Source organism: Cydia strobilella, chromosome 9, assembly GCF_947568885.1.
Source record: "Cydia strobilella chromosome 9, ilCydStro3.1, whole genome shotgun sequence".
NCBI classification, from domain to species: domain Eukaryota; kingdom Metazoa; phylum Arthropoda; class Insecta; order Lepidoptera; family Tortricidae; genus Cydia; species Cydia strobilella.
Genome location: NC_086049.1, coordinates 14,570,730 through 14,588,758, shown reverse-complemented (window position 1 = coordinate 14,588,758; position 18,029 = coordinate 14,570,730). Strand labels below are relative to the sequence as shown.

The 18,029-nt window shown below is 36.9% G+C and overlaps 2 protein-coding genes and 1 long non-coding RNA gene across 6 annotated transcripts; 2 read left to right on the top strand and 1 right to left on the bottom strand.

Moving 5' to 3' along the window:
- Window positions 1–116: 116 nt before the first annotated feature.
- Window positions 117–9,463, bottom strand: LOC134744349 (DNA-directed RNA polymerase III subunit RPC5). The gene is made up of 8 exons (XM_063678127.1): window positions 9,303–9,463; window positions 8,991–9,209; window positions 8,459–8,621; window positions 7,530–7,645; window positions 6,265–6,405; window positions 3,939–4,107; window positions 2,383–2,570; window positions 117–1,744 (listed from the first exon to the last, which is right to left on the bottom strand). The coding sequence occupies exons 1-8, from the start codon at window positions 9,330–9,332 to the stop codon at window positions 1,325–1,327; spliced, it is 1,446 nt and encodes a 481-aa protein (XP_063534197.1). The 5' UTR covers window positions 9,333–9,463; the 3' UTR covers window positions 117–1,324.
- A 532-nt stretch (window positions 9,464–9,995) lies between these two features.
- LOC134744351 (uncharacterized) lies at window positions 9,996–12,216 on the top strand. The gene is made up of 3 exons (XR_010128085.1): window positions 9,996–10,093; window positions 10,178–10,251; window positions 11,862–12,216. It is a non-coding gene; the product is annotated as an uncharacterized LOC134744351 (long non-coding RNA).
- Window positions 12,217–13,608: 1,392 nt separating this feature from the next.
- LOC134744348 (alpha-(1,3)-fucosyltransferase 10) lies at window positions 13,609–17,894 on the top strand. Of its 4 annotated transcripts, none has more exons than XM_063678124.1 (4): window positions 13,609–13,690; window positions 13,777–13,850; window positions 14,031–14,246; window positions 16,129–17,894. In XM_063678124.1, exon 4 carries the CDS (start codon window positions 16,560–16,562, stop codon window positions 17,886–17,888), a length of 1,329 nt encoding a protein of 442 aa, XP_063534194.1. In that variant the 5' UTR covers window positions 13,609–13,690; window positions 13,777–13,850; window positions 14,031–14,246; window positions 16,129–16,559; the 3' UTR covers window positions 17,889–17,894. The 4 variants fall into 4 exon arrangements, with proteins under 4 accessions (XP_063534194.1, XP_063534196.1, XP_063534195.1 ...); XM_063678126.1 differs by having other exon boundaries at window positions 16,129–16,460; XM_063678125.1 differs by lacking the exon at window positions 14,031–14,246.
- Window positions 17,895–18,029: the final 135 nt, after the last annotated feature.

The window sequence follows — 18,029 nt, the reverse complement described above, 5'->3', positions numbered from 1 at the left end:
CAAAATCCTAACTAGTTGGTTTATCTGTTGTACAACATGTCTCATAAATGAACTTGAACACGGTTAATAAATCTAGGCTAATAAGAATTCAGGCATTATTCAGAAAAACATTGTAATTAAATAATATAGTTTATTTTTGTTAAAAAAGTAACAACCTAAAAAAAATCACATAGTTGTTATTTAGATGACTGCACAATAACGTCAATATTGTACACTGGAGACTGGAGGATTTTGAATCAATTAATAAATAATGTTTTTTGCTGATATAACATTTAACCACATATTTTTGCATATTTATACAGTTATTTTTTCCCAAATATTTTTTGGCTAACAAGAGTAGGTAACAATAATTGGAAACACTACATTAGAAAAATAATATTTATGTAATTAAACAGAGCTCGAAATGAGCTAACTGACATTGCATTTTCTTATTTATTAAATGAAAATACATTTAGAATAACAAAAACCTTATTTTTTACTACAGGAGGCAAAATCGAAATGTGGCCACAGTTTTGGCAAGGTTAATGTGATTACAGTACTTACAGGTCACAATAATAAGTGTCTCATAAAATAACATTGTGCTATAATATAAAACACCAATTTAACACGATTTTTATGACTGCATTTTAAATATATTTTATATTCAGCACTAATTTAAAATACAGATGTCGGTCCCGTCGGTGGTTAGCAATTTAAACATTTTTTTTAACAAAATTTATAAATTCACATGATAAAAACGTGGATAATTTTGACTTTCACCAAGGTTTTACCTAGGCATCATTCAGTTTTTCTAGGGATTTAGAATGTTTTGAATAGCATATGTTCTTTACAACATATTATTTTAAGTTTAAACATCATTCATCAATAAACAATGTAAGTGAGCCCTATAATTTTTGATGGTTTGGAACTCTCAGTTAGGTCGTCTTTTGCCGCGTCAATTTTTCAAGATCAAATACAAAGGGATTCTTTGCTGTGCGAAGCAGACAGCATCAACAGTAAACCCGGCCTAAATAGAGACCTACTTGTGAACTGTACAATGTCTTTCCCACATTGCAGCAGTACTAGTTATCCAAAAAAAGTCGCAGAACTTGATTGACGTAGTAAAGCAGATTATTTTGCGCATGGTACATTTCCCAGTCATTCAATTGTCAACTAAAACTACACTAACAATGCAATTGTAGTCAATGGTTATGATGCTACCTACTGTTCTTTTAAATACTTGTATATTCCATACCTCTCTAAAGCGTCCAGTCTGGCTCCATCAGCTTTAAACAACACGTCACCAGTGTCACCACACAATTTGATAACCTATCTACACACACAATCACGTATCCTGCGCACTGCTAGAGCTCACATTCCTAGTCCGTTTCCCACCAGTCACTGACTTCTTTCTCTTTCCACTGTCTTCTTCGCTTACACTATTGGTCCTGGCTTTCGGGCTCATGATATCAGAGCTGATGGAGTCTCTTTGTGATTTTTTCCGCTGTCGCTTGGGAACTGTTTCTCCTATGAGCATCTCATTGAATAGTCTTTGCCTGGCCTCCCAGTAGAGGTTTTGTCGTTGGATAAGTTCGGGGTGTTTGGCCTCGAAGGCTGCGTCGGGGGGGATGAGGAGCTCCCAGCCGGTCTTGGGGTTGAACTTGGCGACGGAGCGGATGATGTCGAGCACGTCCTGCGGCGGGAGACGCACCGCCGCCGCTACCTTCCGCCGGTCGATGTACGAGTGCTGGGTGAACAGGTAAAGCTGGAAGAACGTAACATAAATAAAATATCTTAAATTGTTTATGAACCTATTGTCTTTAAGGGCCGGTCTATAACAGACGGACTGTAACCCGATACGATATATGTACTGCAGGGCTAGAGGGTTTTGCTAAGTTTCATGAATAAGAGGGTTAAGCTAGACATAGGCATGTTATCTATAGTCTGTCAAGTTATTTCCGTCAGTAGAAAAAAATTCAAAAATGTAGGCGTGAAGTTGTTTGACCAATTATAATTTAATAATCGTTCTTACTGGTATTTATAAGAACGAATTCAAAAATTTGAAAGCATATCTCATTTATATGACAGTTGATGATAGAAATCAATTTTAAGAAAACTATGGAGAACAAATGATAACGCCATCTAAAGTACACGCAGAGCCATCTAGCGATAAATGTTGCTAAATAGTAGTATTCAATTAGGGTAAGGGTCAAAATTTAATAAGACTTTCCATGAGAAGACAAAGTTTTATTTTTAACACATTCACTGCCCCCAACGCACATGTGCGTTCACCGTCATACAAAGTTTGTTCCTAGGCCACGCCCCCTGGCAGTGAATGCGTTAACTAAATCGCTCATAACTTTGTTTTGGGTTTGCTCATTGGTCTATATGACGTGTACTCACCACATGGTCCCTCGCAGCTCGCCACAACGCGGCCGTAGCGCCAGCACCGAGGGCCGACGATCTCGCCGTCCACAGTCCACGGACACAGCACGCGTGGCCGCTGAGTAGGGATAGCAGTGCGGATTCACTGAGCGGACCGGACTCCGTGCGAATCAGCGAGCGGAGATCGTCAAACGTCATCAGTTTAGCTGAAAAAAAAATGGTCAAGTTAAATACACTCAAAACAATTAGAAAGTTGTCAAGGCAATATCCATTACATTTTGTATCAGTTGGATATCTGTCACCCTTTGTCACCTGGTGGTCCGAAATAATTATTATGGTGGTCCATAATATTTGTATTTACGTCGCGTCCATCGGGATTCGGCAATGATAGCGTTGACCTAGTTGGTATTTAATACATGTTAATACTGTGACTCTGCCTTCAATATAGGAAGTTTGAATCGGAGTAAGTACAGATTTACTTGTGTGATGCTGATATGAAGGGATGGTTGCATATGTTTTTTCCGAGTTACGGCCGTTCCATATGTAAGTACAGTCCGTTAACTTTCAGAATGACATTCGTTTTTCAGGTAAAATCGGACGTAATCGCGTAATAGAAAATGACAGTCTCTTACTGATTTAGTTGCAATCCTACACCCAAAGAGTGCAGTCGTCTTTTCAGCCTTAAACTATATAAGAGTAGTTAATACCACCATAACAATAATATAGTTTGTCAAGGGACTGTCTCATTTCGAGCGTAGACGGAGAGAATCATACTGTCTTTGTCTTGCACTGGTGCTGGCACTCAGAAGAAGGGGATGAGTGTAGTTTTTTTTGTTCTTATTTACTGACAAGATTTGCTTGACCAACTATATCACAATTTTCCAATTTGAGTGTTTTAATTTTACCATATGAATTGAGATATGTGACTGGTATTATCAACTCCATATAATTTCAAATTTGTTTTCGAATTTCAAATTCTGATTCTATTTTATTTAGATTATGACAAAAAGTCAAATCGGAATATAGTCATCAACCGAATATTATATGTCATTAAATTAGGGCTTATTTTACATTGAGACAATAGGTATCCTTAACTTTTTGCGGTAAGTGTTTACTTCAAAGATGTCGCTGTTCCCAACGCAAACTAGATAACAGTAGTATTACTTAGAACCTATATAAGACGATGTCATATTTCGGAATATCACGATTGGTCACGTAGCAACGTGTATCTTTGTAAACATCAGTTTAAAACTTTTTGTGAGTTAATAAGAAAGCAGAACAGCAGTATCACCTTCGCGTGTTACCGCCGATACCCGATGTGTCTTTCTAAAATCCGAAGGTCATTCTCAGAGTTAACGGACTGTATTTAAGTATTATACCCGTCTATCTTTTTGAGCTTACTGTCTTTGATTTTAAATTTTAATGTAATTTATTTATTTTACAATTTATGTATTCAAATAATATATTTTTAAGCGCATTGTAAACTAACAGAATATGAACTGACAGGCCTGAAATAAAGACTTTCAATTTGATTGATTGTACCATAATACTTTTTTTTAGTAATTTCCACTTACCATTGTTAAGTATATCAGCAAGCTGGTCGACCGGGTCTCGTCGCTTGGGGGCCGCTTGGGCCTCGTCGGCGGGCGGCGGCGGCACCAGGGCTCGCACGTACTCGCGCCCGCGGAGCGACAGCGCGGAGCCTTGTCCTGGCGTCGCGCTGAATAACTTCAGGCGCTCCAGCTGTCAACACACACAGTACACACATTAATCACATCACATCACATCACATTAATCTTAAAGCCCAGTTCTCAGACTGTGGTGTAATTTCAAATAAAACCGGCCAAGTGAGAGTCGGACTCGCGCACCGAGGGTTCCGTACTTTTTAGTATTTGTTGTTATAGCGGCAACAGAAATACATCATGTGTGAAAATTTCAACAGTCTAGCTATCACGGTTCATGAGATACAGCCTGGTGACAGACAGACAGACGGACAGCGGAGTCTTATTAATAGGGTCCCGTTTTTACCCTTTGGGTACGGAACCCTAAAAACAGCCACTCTACAGATAATTTTTCGTTTAGCCTGATATCCCATCGGTTGGCATTGGGGAAGGCTTGCGAGGATTTCATGCAAGCAAGTGTCGCTTACGAATGTTTTTTTAATTTCTCTAAAAAGCTATTAGAAGTTGAGTTTTGTTTTGACACTGCTAAGCTTTCAAGCAAAGCTACTCAAAATTATCAGACCAGAAATCGGCTTTTAATGGCTTTCTCTTTCTCTCTCTTTCTCTTTAGCCTTTTTCTACCCTTTGGGTGTAGGCCTCCTTCATTTTGCGCCATTCGTCGCGGTTCTGTGCGACTTGGAGCCACTGTTTCCCCACAGTCTTCTTAATGTCGTCGTCCCAACGCATCTGGGGTCTACTTTGAGGACGCTCTTCTCCCCATGGTCGCCACTCGAGTAGTCGTTTGCTCCACGAATCGGTCTTCCGTGCTATATGACCAGCCCATTCCCACTTCAAATTGGCTATGGCTTTATCGATCATAAAATATTAAATGCAGACGATTTCTTTGACCTCTACATATAAACAACTATAGAAATAGAGACAGAGAGAGAGAGAAACCATCCCGCTACATTCAGTTAAAAATGTCCATGAAAACAATGCCTGGGAGCAGTAGCGGATTTGCCCTAAGGCCCAGTAGGCCCGGGCCTAGGGCGGCGAGATATTAAGGGCGGCAAAATGTGACAAAAAATTCGCTGATGATAACAAGAAATAACTCAAAATGTAGTCAATATGATGGGCGCTGAGAAAGGGCCTGAGGTCAGTGCCCTGATGCACTGACCTCAGTAATAGCATCAAAAAGAAAGTTTTTAACACCTGCAATTTGCCTTGCCTCACCTATGGCTGCGAAACTTGGTCACTCTCAAAACATCATATTAAATATATATATATATAGGTACATTTAATATTTATTTACTACTATATATTTATGTATGCTAGTACATATTTATTTTATTGTATAATGCTATTGATGTATTTTAGTTATTCGTAGATGTTAATATTGTAGTTTTCCTTTTTAAATATTATTGTACGTTCTGTAAGTTTGTCTATCTATCTAATTCGAATTTTCCACTCATTTACTCTAAGGTTAGCTGGAAGAGATCCCTTATAGGGATAAGCTCGCCTTTGTACCTAAATTTATATGAATTTCATGTTAACAATTTTTGTTTTGTACAATAAAGTGATTTACTACTACTACTAGATCATAGAGAAAAGCTCGAGCATTGTCAAAGAGCAATGGAGAGAAGCATGCTGGGAATCAAACAACAACACAGACACAGAAATACAACTATAAGAGCAAAAACGGGCATAACAGATGTACTCTCAAAGATAGATCAACTGAAATGGAGGTGGACTGGGCATATGCTAAGGAACAGACAGGAAAAATGGAGTAAAATAGTAACACATTGGTATCCTAGAGACAGTAAAAGGAATAGAGGAAGACAGTACAAGAGGTGGGAAGACGAACTCAAACTGACAGCTGGTCCAAACTGGAGAAGAGTAGCAAATAATAGAAAGCAATGGAAGGAGTTAGAGGAGGCCTTTGCCAGGAGGCACACTGAACTTAGAGACATATTATAACAAAAATAGAAAAAAAAATGTATCAAAAATATATATGATAAGGAAAAACAAAGCAAAGTCTACCAAAGAAAGGAAGAAAACTTGAGTTCAGGATAAAGGGCTTATATAGATATAGATAGAGAAAGGGCCTGCAAATCCGCCACTGCCTGGGAGACACTTATCCAATTTTTTTTGGAAATCAAAGACCGACAAATATCTATAAATCTACAAGACATCAAGACATATGTATACATGCCTTACAATCTACAAGAGCATTACTCACATCTGCATAGTCCGTGTCGGCATGCTTCCATAGCGCGTGGTACCACGGCTCTTCGGCGATTCGCTGTGACACTGACTCGTACGATTTCTCCCGGGCCTTCTTTGCCACGTCCGTTTCTTGCCGGGCGAATTTCACTGTTACCTAGTTAATATGTCAAATTTATAGTTATTTTGTTAAGTTTCGATTAAGAGAAACAAAGTTTCTTACGACCAGCATGGCCACTAAATATTACAACTAAGGAAGAGGAGTAAAATGGAATTTTAAAATATTTAACTTGCTCAAGCATCAGTAATAGCATGTGGGGGGTTTAACCAACAACTTTGCCTTCTTGTAACACAAATAACTATTGTAAATTAAGCATATGCATTATATATATAAGCCTGCGTAAACCGGTGCTCTCCAGGTCATAGAATAAAGAAAGAGGGCAGTAGGCTATCTCCGGCCCAATCCGCGATATAATTGTCTACCGTGCTTGCCTGTCTCGGGGTTGTCACTTTTAGCAAAATTTTAATTCAGCGCTTAGAAATTGGCAAGGGCCGGGAAGTTGTATTTTTTATTTGTGTTGTATTATTTTAAACTAGCTTCTGCCCGCGACTTCGTCCGCCTGGAGCTCGTTTATATCATACCTGCATACAAACTACCACCCCCCTTTTCACACCCGTAAAGGATGATTTCTGGGATAAAAACTATCCTATATCCTTCCCCAGGTCTCAAACTATCTCTATACCAAATTTCATCCAAATCCGTCCAGCGGTTTAAGCGCGAAGTGGTAACAGACAGACAGACAGGCACACTTTTGCATTTATAATATTAGTATGGATTACGATTTATAATTGTAAGTAGGTACTTAGTTACTATACCTACCTACAATACTGAGAAATAAGTTCTCCTGCGATTATCACACATTTTTCATTTATTTAGCGGTGCCGAAAAGCCGTGACGCGCGAACCTTGTGCGGTGTTAGCCCCGACTGGCGCAATGAGAAACGGGTCGAGATTTTGTTTGAGTGTGCGTACGGCGACGCATAGATACTATGGCGCACACATACAAGTCGCGCGCGGTGCGTTTGTATGAAGATAACATACTTTGCCCTGTTTATACTATGTCCAGGTTGTAATTATGCAAAACTGCGAGCAAATTACGTTCAATTATATTGTAAGTAATTTTTATTTTCACCACCATATATATGAATAATAAGGGATCTGTACAAATCAGTAAAATGTTTGTGACAGAACTTATGGACCGACTAAGTATTATATACACACCTGTTGAGCCTCAGGTTCTTTTTCTTCATCATCAGAGTTTTCAGCCTTGTTTTTATCATTCTTCCGTTTGTCTTGCTTGTCGTAATAGGAGCAACATGGTCTCATTTGCACAATCCCTGAAAGTTACAACATTTTATAATATCAGAGCTGGGAGCTGGGTTTACTACAAAACACTTTGCTATGCTCAACCAGAGTAGAGGTTTGCAAACTGCAAGCTTTTCAAAAGAAGATCCAATCTTTAAAAAGAAATGTCAAAACTGATTTTACTGGTCTAAGCTAAGTCCTGTAAGTGTTAATTGTTAATTCTTTACCCCCAATTACATGTACTTGGGATAGAATACATTTTGTATGATGAGAACCAGCTATTAGTATCCAGCCAATACAGAGGGTCGAAGAGGGAAAACGAATAATACAACCGTTGCCTTCAGTTGGACACCACCGACAAAAGCCGTGGCTACGGTCGCCCTGTACACTTTTGGCAGCGGTCCAGCAACAACAACAACAACAATATGACAAACAACCAACACCAAATTTAGCCTATTGAGCAATTGGATTGACAAGGATCACAAGGAACTAGCCAGTTTTATTGATATTATTCTGTATATCAACATTTATGTATAGGTAGAAATAGATTCATAAAAGCTGGTGCGAGATTTGTACTGAACTGTAGACTGAGGCCAGACATACAAGGTATCACATACCATTATAGACATGGAATTGTCTAAGCATTTTTTTATTTGGAATTCTTATATTTAAGTAAGTAAACACTTTATTGTACGAAAATAAAGTAATATTGGTTACATCAGATAAAACATTAATGTGAAGTGCAAAGGCAAACGTATCCCTAAGAAGGATCTCTTTCACCTACCTATATTACTATTCGTACTTGTGTGTATGATTCCTATGTGCTTTCTATAATTGACCTATACCTTTAATTGGTGTGCAGTGCAGCTCCTTATCCTGTAAAATGGCTACTGCATAGTGCTGTGTGTCCGGGCATGGCGCACTGCTCTCAAACGCCATCTTGTCCATAATCCCGCTGTTAAAGTACTGAGCCTTCTCCCGCTCTTTGTCCTTAATGTACCTTGATTCCTGTACATAAACAAAGTAGTCAAATAATACATTTTTTTGTGCTTGTAATTTTATCTAGTGCTGTATTTTGGAAAACTGTAACAATACCTTGAAAAGCATACATAGTTTTATTTTCTTCAAATCTGACAGACCACAAAGTTTCAAACATAACAATGATTTGAAATTAATATTAAAATACCAGTAAAAAAAAATCATTTTGACCACAGCAGTTTGCTAAATACCAAATGTCATCTTCTATAATGGCATCTTTGTTTGTGTGTTTCTATTTAACACAAATTATAAATTAAGGAGTAAGTGCAATCCACATGACATCCTACTTGTACTACTTAGTATATTTGAGTAGTCGTTTTATTTATTATCAGGGCTTACCTGTTGGCCATCGGTGTTTATGGCGATCTGCTCCCCTTTAGACGAGCAGTACTTATCGCTGTAGGTATCCAACCCCACTTCCAACCGTACCAGCTGATTATTAGGCTTGATAAATGCATTGACCACATTAACATCCTTCCATTCTCTGTTCGCCGGCCTCACGGGGTACTGATATATGTACAAGTTACTAGCCAACGCCTGAGATAAAAACACTGGGATCTGAAATAAAAAGAATTTGAAACAGAGTTCGTGCACAATAACATAACCTAATCGCATACCACGTTGTAAAAGCTCTTTTTTAAGGGATTTTACCTCTTGAACAACAGGATCTTCTTCTTCCATCGTTAACAATGCAAAAATAACATAGGCGTTTCATGAAATTAAATTAAAACATAAGAGAGAAACATCAATTAGATCCGACGTTTCATTCACTTCTTTGGATGCATTTTGGATGGATTGGACATGGACAGTTCTTGTTTTTTTTTTTATGTTTCATTACTTTGAGTATGCACTTTTTCTGACGTTCGAATACTAAACTAGAATAACCATTGGAAGTCGTTTCATTCAAGTCGGAAGCTTGGTTGCCGTAGGCATGCCGTAGGCCGCAGCAAGGACGCAGGCCGCAGGACGCAGCTATAAGTTAAAGTGAGAAAGATATATTGACCGTACCAAGTACCAAGGTCGCGCTGCGGTGCGGTGCGGTAGTCTGTTACGTTTTTTTAACCAATAACCCATAAGCTCGCTCCAGACTACGCGGCGCGAAGCCGCGAACGTAAGTATGGAGTCGATTTCGCTGATTAGCGAACTAGACTCCACACTCGCGTTCGCGTCCTCGCGCTGCGATTCGCGCACGAGTGTGGAGGAGGCTATAGACATAGTATTTGCATAGTATATACAAGTAAAAATACAACCTTACAAATAAAAAAGAAACTAAACCCCCCTTCGGCAGTCGGATAATAAACGTTACACAAAAAATAGGTCCGTCATTTAGGATTGTTTATTGTTTTTAGAAGTATTGATTGAGTGAAATGTGAAAATAAATAGATAATGTAACTAATTTTCAAATATATTAAGATAAAATTAGGCGTTAGTCACCATGAATAGTATGTAACTATTTATTATTTACATAAATGAAATATGTACTCACACCACATTTATTACAATACCTACTTACTCTTTTTTTTCAGCACAAGTTTCTCGTAATATAAATGTAAACAAACTATTAAAATACAATATTTTTATCCTCAAAATAGCTCAATTTGTAAGTATTAAGATCTTATATACTGTGAATCAGAATCAAGTAATGGTCCGGGTCAGAGTGGAGTCCCAAAGTGATTATACCTCATCAGCTCATCACATGACGTAGAGGTTTTCCACTTTATTTTAGGTGGTATGCAAAAAAGTTGCGCAAATCCATTCTGCCAAGCCTTCAACTAATAGTCAGTAGCTAGCCATATCTTCTTAGTAATCGTCTCAGTTAAACAGTAGAGTACCAATGCAATCGTGTTTCAATTTTGTAAAGTTTCAAGTTTCATACTCATAAGAGAAAATAATACCGTATGGCGGGGCTACATAGCAATAACAGCTATACTCTGTATCTTTATGTTTTTATATAAAAGTAAACAAAATCTACCCTCAAATGGCTCCTTAAGCCAGTTGAGGGTAGTTGAAAACATTACATGATCAAATAATGTAGGTTAAGTCCGGTCGTTCAGTGACAGATCCAGAGGATTTTGTATTTGGTTGGTTAACCAATAAATGTTATAACTACCCGAAAATGTACAAATTGTTTGTTTACTTTTATTATTATTATTACATAGCCCTTTGTTCCAAACATGTTTGTTTTGTGGTTGTAGTTTTGAGTTGTGTTGTGAGTGATATGAAGTCTCTTAGTTCAGTGTGCCTGTCGGCAAAGGCCTCCTCCAACTCCTTCCAGTACTTCCTCTCTCTTGCCACCCTTGTCCAGAGTAGGCCCACAGTACGTATAATTTCGTCTTCCCATCGTGTTAATTGAGGGCCTTGCGCTCTTGACCCATCGGTAGGGTGCCACATTAGAATTCTTTGGCTCCACTTCTCTGTCTTGCATCTTATAGTGTGACCTGCCCACCTCCATTTTTGCATGTCTATGTGGGTGAGGACATCTGCTACTTTTGTTCTGGTTCTTATGTCAGAGCTGCGGTTTTTATCCTGTAATTTTACACCGAGCATTCTCCTCTCCATAGCTCTCTGGCACTTCGCAAGTTTATCCCTTTGTTTTTAGTAAGAGACCAGGTTTCGCAGCCGTAAGTCAGACACGGAAGGACACATGTGTTGAAAGTTTTGCTCTTGATCTTTATACCTAGGTTGCTTTTCATGATTTCCTTAAGTGACCAGTATTTGCTCCAGCCGGATGCTATTCTTTTTTCAATTTCTTTATCCATTTGGTCCTTGAAAGATATTTTTTGACCCAGATATACGTATTCTTCAACGTAGTCTAGAATGTAGCCATCGACTGCAATTTCTTGTCTCTTAGAATTTGTCATCAATTTTGTCTTGTCTGAGTTAAGCTCCAGTCCCACTGCCTTACTCTGTGCCTTACTCTGTTTTGCTAGATCTATTAGCATGCATTCTAGTTCCTTTGGGTCCAAAGGAACTTGTTTACTTTTACTTAAATGCCTAAAGATACAGAGTAGGTATAGCCGGTCAAGCAACTTTATCAGTAGAAAAAGGCGCGATATTACAATTCAAATGAGACGATAACCCTTCGCGCCTACATTTTTTTAAATTTGCCGCTTTTTTCTACTGACGGAAATGGCTTGACAGACTATAATAAGATATTTTAGCTAAAATCATATGATACGATTCTTAAAAATTCTTTTTTTTTTTTTCTAGGTAACCTCTCTATTCATATTGGTGATTTTACCATACATACTGAATCCCCCTTCGGGGCATATGTACTGCATATCGACTGGCCCCACTTTAATTATATCGCTTCTATTTATAGAATTGTACATTTTAAAAAGAGTACCTTTATTTATGGAAAAAATGTACCTTTTCTTTCAAATATGGTTTACGTTTGGAGCGTTTGTTCAGTGTTTTCTTTTAAATCTAACTCGGGTGTGGACATTTTTGATATACGGCACATGTTACTTGGTTTTATTGGCGGTTTTGGTACTGGATTTAGTCTTCATTGCTAATGAAAGAGGATGCACAGTAAATGTTGCGTAATATGTAATTATGCATGCATGTCTGCTGAAATGTAGCTGGCCATATAAGGGGGGCTGATAAAGCAAATTAAAAAGGAGAAAGTGGTAAAGCGAAGAAAGGAATTTGTTTTCAGATTAAGCAAGGTGACCTTCCTTACATATGAACATGGTGCTGTGCTGTAAGTAACTATTAGATCATGTTATAATTATAATATACGTTAATTCGATAACTACGTGTAAAAACTAATATAATTATGTTTCTAATCAGTGCCTTTCGTTTTCCTTTTTGCCAAGCTTTATTACAGTGATTTTTGCATGTTAGAAATTCACATTCATAACGTTATAACTCATATCTTCACACACTTATTCTTACCTTTAAGTCCGCTCCAGACTACGCGGCGCGAAGCCGCGAACGCGAGTATAGAGTCGATTTCGCTGATTAGCGAACTAGACTTCACACTCGCGTTCGCGGCTTCGCGCCGCGATTCGCGCACTAGTGTGGAGGGCCCTTTAGAGTAATGGCTTGGATAGATTATTATAAGCTAACACACTAGTCTCTTGAGCCAGAAAACATAGCTTGATTAAACAAGTAGCAATCGTGCATATTTGAGTCGCTTAACTTCAAACTCAGGTTAATCCATATGTCAGATCGCGATTTTGGTATTAAGAAAAGGTAATAGGGTAGATACTAGATATTTGCTGAGAGGGTCGAATGGATTTAGCCGAGTTTGAAGTTAAGCGACACATTTGCCGGTTTCCGTTTACTTAGCTTTACTTTTACAAAATGGGGCCAAGAGAATACCGTGCAATGGGGTTGTTGGGGACAGAGAAGTAACTTTAGACAATGTGTTTTGACTGAATGACTGCTAAACTAATATTAGCTAGTTAAAAATTTTACCCTAAGACTGGTAGGTAAATCCCGATTTAATGATTGTAAAAAGTACACTGCTGTCAGTTACGTTCATAATTAAATATATATCTCCTTGGTCTAATGTTTCTAAGGTTAAGGCTCCTGTCCCCAATTACCCCACTTGACGGTATCAAGGTACACTTTATATAAAACATAGTCCCCCACCGCGTCAGTCTGTAATTCTGTATGTATGTTCGCGATAAACTGAAAAAGTACTGAACGTATTTTCATGCGGGTTTCACCTATAATACTAATAGTGAACCTTGAAGGATTAGGTGTATCATCTGTTAAGGTTTTGTGTAGCCCGCGCGAAGCTGGGGTGGGTATTGGGCAAGTACTGGGTGGGTAGATTAATATAACAAAACCTATTTTTTACAAATCACTAATCTATATAATTTAAGGTTTTACATTACTCAAAAAAACCTACAACGTCATTATGAAGTTTAAAAGTGTATATTTGTTTATATTCAATTTTTGACGATTTTTTTAGCAAGAAATGTATACATTCATGTACAAATCTCATAAATGATATTATTATAAAAAAATTCATGTACAAGAAAAGCGCCAGTAACAAATCTACAAAATGTCGGACATGATCATAAATGGTAAATAACCAGCAATCTTTATAAGTTTTATAACAATACTTGATTTATCTCGTCTCAAACTACCAGTGTCTTGCCTTTTTTTCCAGATTCTGTGCCAGTAGATAAGAAATGGAATGAACTTATTAAATATAATATATTTATAATGAAACTGGTTGAGTTTGTAAGTACAGAATATTCTTATTTATTATCTTAGTAAGTAGGTATTATGAAAAAAAAACCACATAAATCATAAACAATATTGCTAGTGTTTATTCGAAATTATCACCCCTCGTCAATTTTAAATACTATTATACATACATTGTTCTTTGAATATGAATCTCATGAATTTATTTTGTCGTAGGGGCTTTCATTTATAATTATGATTTTACCGGCTTCACTAGCGAAACCAAAGGGCCACATGTACTGCGTAGCAACTGGCCCCACATTCGTCATATCGCTTCTTCTCGTCATACTGTATGTCCGGAAAAAAGTACCCATATTCATGGAAAAACTATACCTATGCTTTCAAATAGCATTCGTATTTGGTGCATTTGTCCAATGCTTTATTCTAAATCTTGTGAGAGTTTGGCTATGGTTCATATATTGCTTATTCTACTTAGCTTTACTAGTAGTATTATCACTTGATTTGTTTTTAGTTGCTAGGGAAAGGGGTTGTACTTTCAGTATTGCTTAAATACCAAATTACAACAGATAGACATCGTAACGCGGGGCTACTTAGACATCGTAACGCGGGGCTACTCGGGACCTCGGGGAGTATTTGGAACCAAAAAACTTTGAGGCCTAATGTTATGTTATGTTTCAATATATTTGTTGTATATTTTAAAGGTAAAATATATTCAATCAAAACTTATGGTTTCTAGTAGCCCCAGATATTTGATATAACTTCACCTGACAGTACATTACATGTTTTTACTACAACTTGGGTAACAATCTATGTTATAGTTTGTCAAAGGACTGTCTCATTTCAAACATAGACAAAGAGAATCATACTATCTTTGTCTTACACTAGTACTAGCACCCAAAAGAAAAGGATGAGTATCGTTTTTTTTTGTTCTTATTTACTGCCAATTTGGTTTGACCAACTATAATTTATTTTCATTAAAGTATTTTTTTCTTTTCATTTCGATATAACCGAACGAGCTTATAGCCAATAATTTTGTTTTATATTTGGTCAAGCAAATCTTGTCAGTAGAAAAAGGCGCAAAATTCAAATTTTCTATGGAACGATATCCCTTCGCGCCTAAACTTTTTTAATTTGCCCCTTTTTTCTTCTGACAAGATTTGCTTGACCAACTATAATATAGTTGTTCAAATCAAATTGTCAGTAAATAAGAACTAAAAAAAACTATACTCATCCTTTTCTTTTGGGTACTAGTACTAGTGTAAGACAAAGATAGTATGATTCTCTCTGTCTATATTTGAAATGAGACAGTCCTTTGAGATTCTATAGTCGGTCAAGCAAATCTTGTCAGTAGAAAAAGGCGCGAAATTCAAATTTTCTATGGGACGATAACCCTTCGCGCCTTAATTTTTTAAAATTTGCCGCCTTTTTCTACTGACAAGATTTGCTTGACCAACTTTATGGCTCAATTGACTCAAACAAACCCAGCAAATTTTAACATTTCCCACCAATATATATGTCGGTTTGCTAATCAAACCACTTATCCGAACGTACCTATTTTGACGGATGTCACTGTTTTATTGTCAATGTCAAGATTGTCAAGACAAGATTTCAAGATTAGACTGATGATTTTATATCATGTGTTATATATTAACCAGTGCAGTGAAACAAGTTTTGTAAAAATCTAAAATATATGTAGAACAAATCAGTAATCACGATTATGAATCACTTAAAAATCTGTCGGATATTAGAAAGTCAATAATTATATGTTATGACTTTTAGGACTACCATTAAAAGTGTGTTAGAAAGTTATTGGTATTTCCTTTTAGGTTATTTCAGTGGCTCTTATGGTAGTGCCGTTCATGGTCTCCGGCACTACGACGTTGCACTGCTTAGCTGTGGCACCCACTCTCGTCCTCTCACTCCTGTTCATCATACTGTACCTAGTGGATCAAGTGCATGATCTAGCCGAGCAGTCGTACTTGATTATCCAAATAATATGTAATGTGTTATCCGTTTTAACCGGTCTGTGGTCTAACAACGCGACATTGGCATTGATTGGACTGTTAAATTGCCATTTAATATTTATTCTGACAATAGATCTTTATTGGATTACTAGGGAGAGAGGGTTTGCTCTAGCCAAGCTAAAATAAAGTAACATTTTTAGAGGCAAAAATGCTTTTATTACTAGACATCTTTGTTTATTATAAGACCTCCAAGCAAGCATCAACTGATATTAGAGGTTATTGTCATAATGACACTTGCATAATTGCATTCAAAAACTAAAATTGAATAGTAAGTGTCATGTTACTTTTAGGTATTGGCACTCGTTCTCAATATATTACCATTATTGGTGGAGTCACCGGGCTTCTTGCACTGCCTTGCGTCCGGACCCACCCTTGTGCTGTCCGTAATATTCATAGTACTCTACCTTGTCGACCAGGTACCATTTGAAGCTGAAATGTATTATGCTGTCTTTCAAATAGTTTTCAACACTCTGAGCCTTTTAAATGTTTTTACAAGGGCCAGGTGGATATTGAGTATTTATGTAATATTCTACATTGACTTAATTATAGTTCTTGCGTTTGATGTTTATTATATGCATAGGGAAAGAGGGTGGAATTTTTAATTAAATTGTTTCTGTAAAAAGTTGTTTAATTTTGTAACATAGTAACATGGTAGGAAGTTAGCTGTTGATAAAATAAGTGACAGCTCCCCGCTAACTGATAAGGAAGTGGGTGATAAGACATGTGTGCTAATAAGTGCCATAAACGTAAAAAGTGCTTGACAATTGCTATGTTTTTCATCATCAAACTGTGTTTAAAAATATACAAAAGACTATGGCGAACAACTTTGAATGAAGTATTGTGTGCAACATTATTTCTGTGTATCTGTTTTGTAATTTGGACTTTTAAAGATTATAGAAAAACTAATAATTTTGGGCAGTCAGAATATCCAGTGATATTGTGGTGGACTAAAGGATTTCCTGGCACTTTGGAAACTAAACACTGTGCACAAGATATAAGATGTTCTATTTACAGCAATGGAAGTGTTCCACATGGAAATAATGTTGAAGCTTATTTGTTCTATGGGAGTAACATTGACTTCAACCATTTACCATTACCAAAGAAGTCTGATCATATTTGGGGTTTGTACCATGAAGAATCCCCGAGGAATGTAGAGGAGCTAATGCATGAACAAATACTAAGAATGTTCAATTACTCCTCTACCTTAAGTAGATACAGTGATGTACCTTTTCCTTTACAACATCTGGAATCCATTGAACATATTACTAATGAAGAATACTTTGTAACAACTTTTGAAAAGAATATTTATTTAAATGAGATAGCTCCAGTTATGTATTTACAGAGTGATTGTGAGACATCGACTGAGCGAGATGCTTATGTGAAAGAACTAATGAAACATATAGAAGTAGATTCTTATGGAAGTTGTCTGAACAACAAAAAATTGCCTTCAAAGTTTGTTGATGATTATTTGAACCATTTGAGTGATGACGAATTTTTAAAGTTTATTTCAAGATACAAGTTTATAATAGCTATAGAAAATGGAGTTTGTGAAGATTATGTGACTGAAAAGTTTTGGAGAGCAATAAGAGTTGGTACAGTACCTATTTACTTTGGATCTCCTTCTGTAAGGGATTGGTTGCCAAATCAAAAATCGGCACTTTTACTGGAAGACTTTCCTACGCCAAAGCTTTTGAGTGAACATCTAAAAAAGTTGTTAGAAGATGATGTGTTGTATGAGCAATATTTAGAACATAAAATTTATCAAATAATTACAAATGAACGGTTGATTACCGACTTCAGAATGAGGCCCCATCAAATGGATTCATTGAAGACTGTTGAAGAATTTGAATGTTTCATTTGCGACAAACTACACAAACAAAGAAAAGGAATTTATGATAAGAGAATTGTAGATAAGAGACACTACAACTGTCCAAAGCCACTATCAGCTTTGTCATTGGCTGTTAATCCACAAAACGATTGGGTCTTTTCTTGGGAGCTAGCCAAAAAGAGAGCAAAAGAAATATATGAAAGACTCACAAATACAAACTAGGATCATATCGACATTAAGTTTAAAAACCAATTGAGATATTTTTCTTTAATATACTTTTATAAAAACTGTTTTATTTTTGCCTTATTTAAAATCCACGAAACAAATATATAGGTATTTGTGGTCTAGTTAAGTAGTTACACA

Bases quoted from the DNA above. Each gene is read 5' to 3' on its own strand.
- LOC134744348 (XM_063678125.1), top strand. From the start codon at position 16,560: ATGTGTGCTAATAAGTGCCATAAACGTAAAAAGTGCTTGACAATTGCT.
- LOC134744349 (XM_063678127.1), bottom strand. From the start codon at position 9,332: ATGGAAGAAGAAGATCCTGTTGTTCAAGAG. The intron at 2,571-3,938 runs GTAAGTGGAAAT...TTTTTTTTTCAG, and splicing joins TGCTGATATACTTAACAATG to CTAAACTGATGACGTTTGAC. The intron at 1,745-2,382 runs GTGAGTACACGT...ACGTTCTTCCAG, and splicing joins GAGCTGCGAGGGACCATGTG to CTTTACCTGTTCACCCAGCA.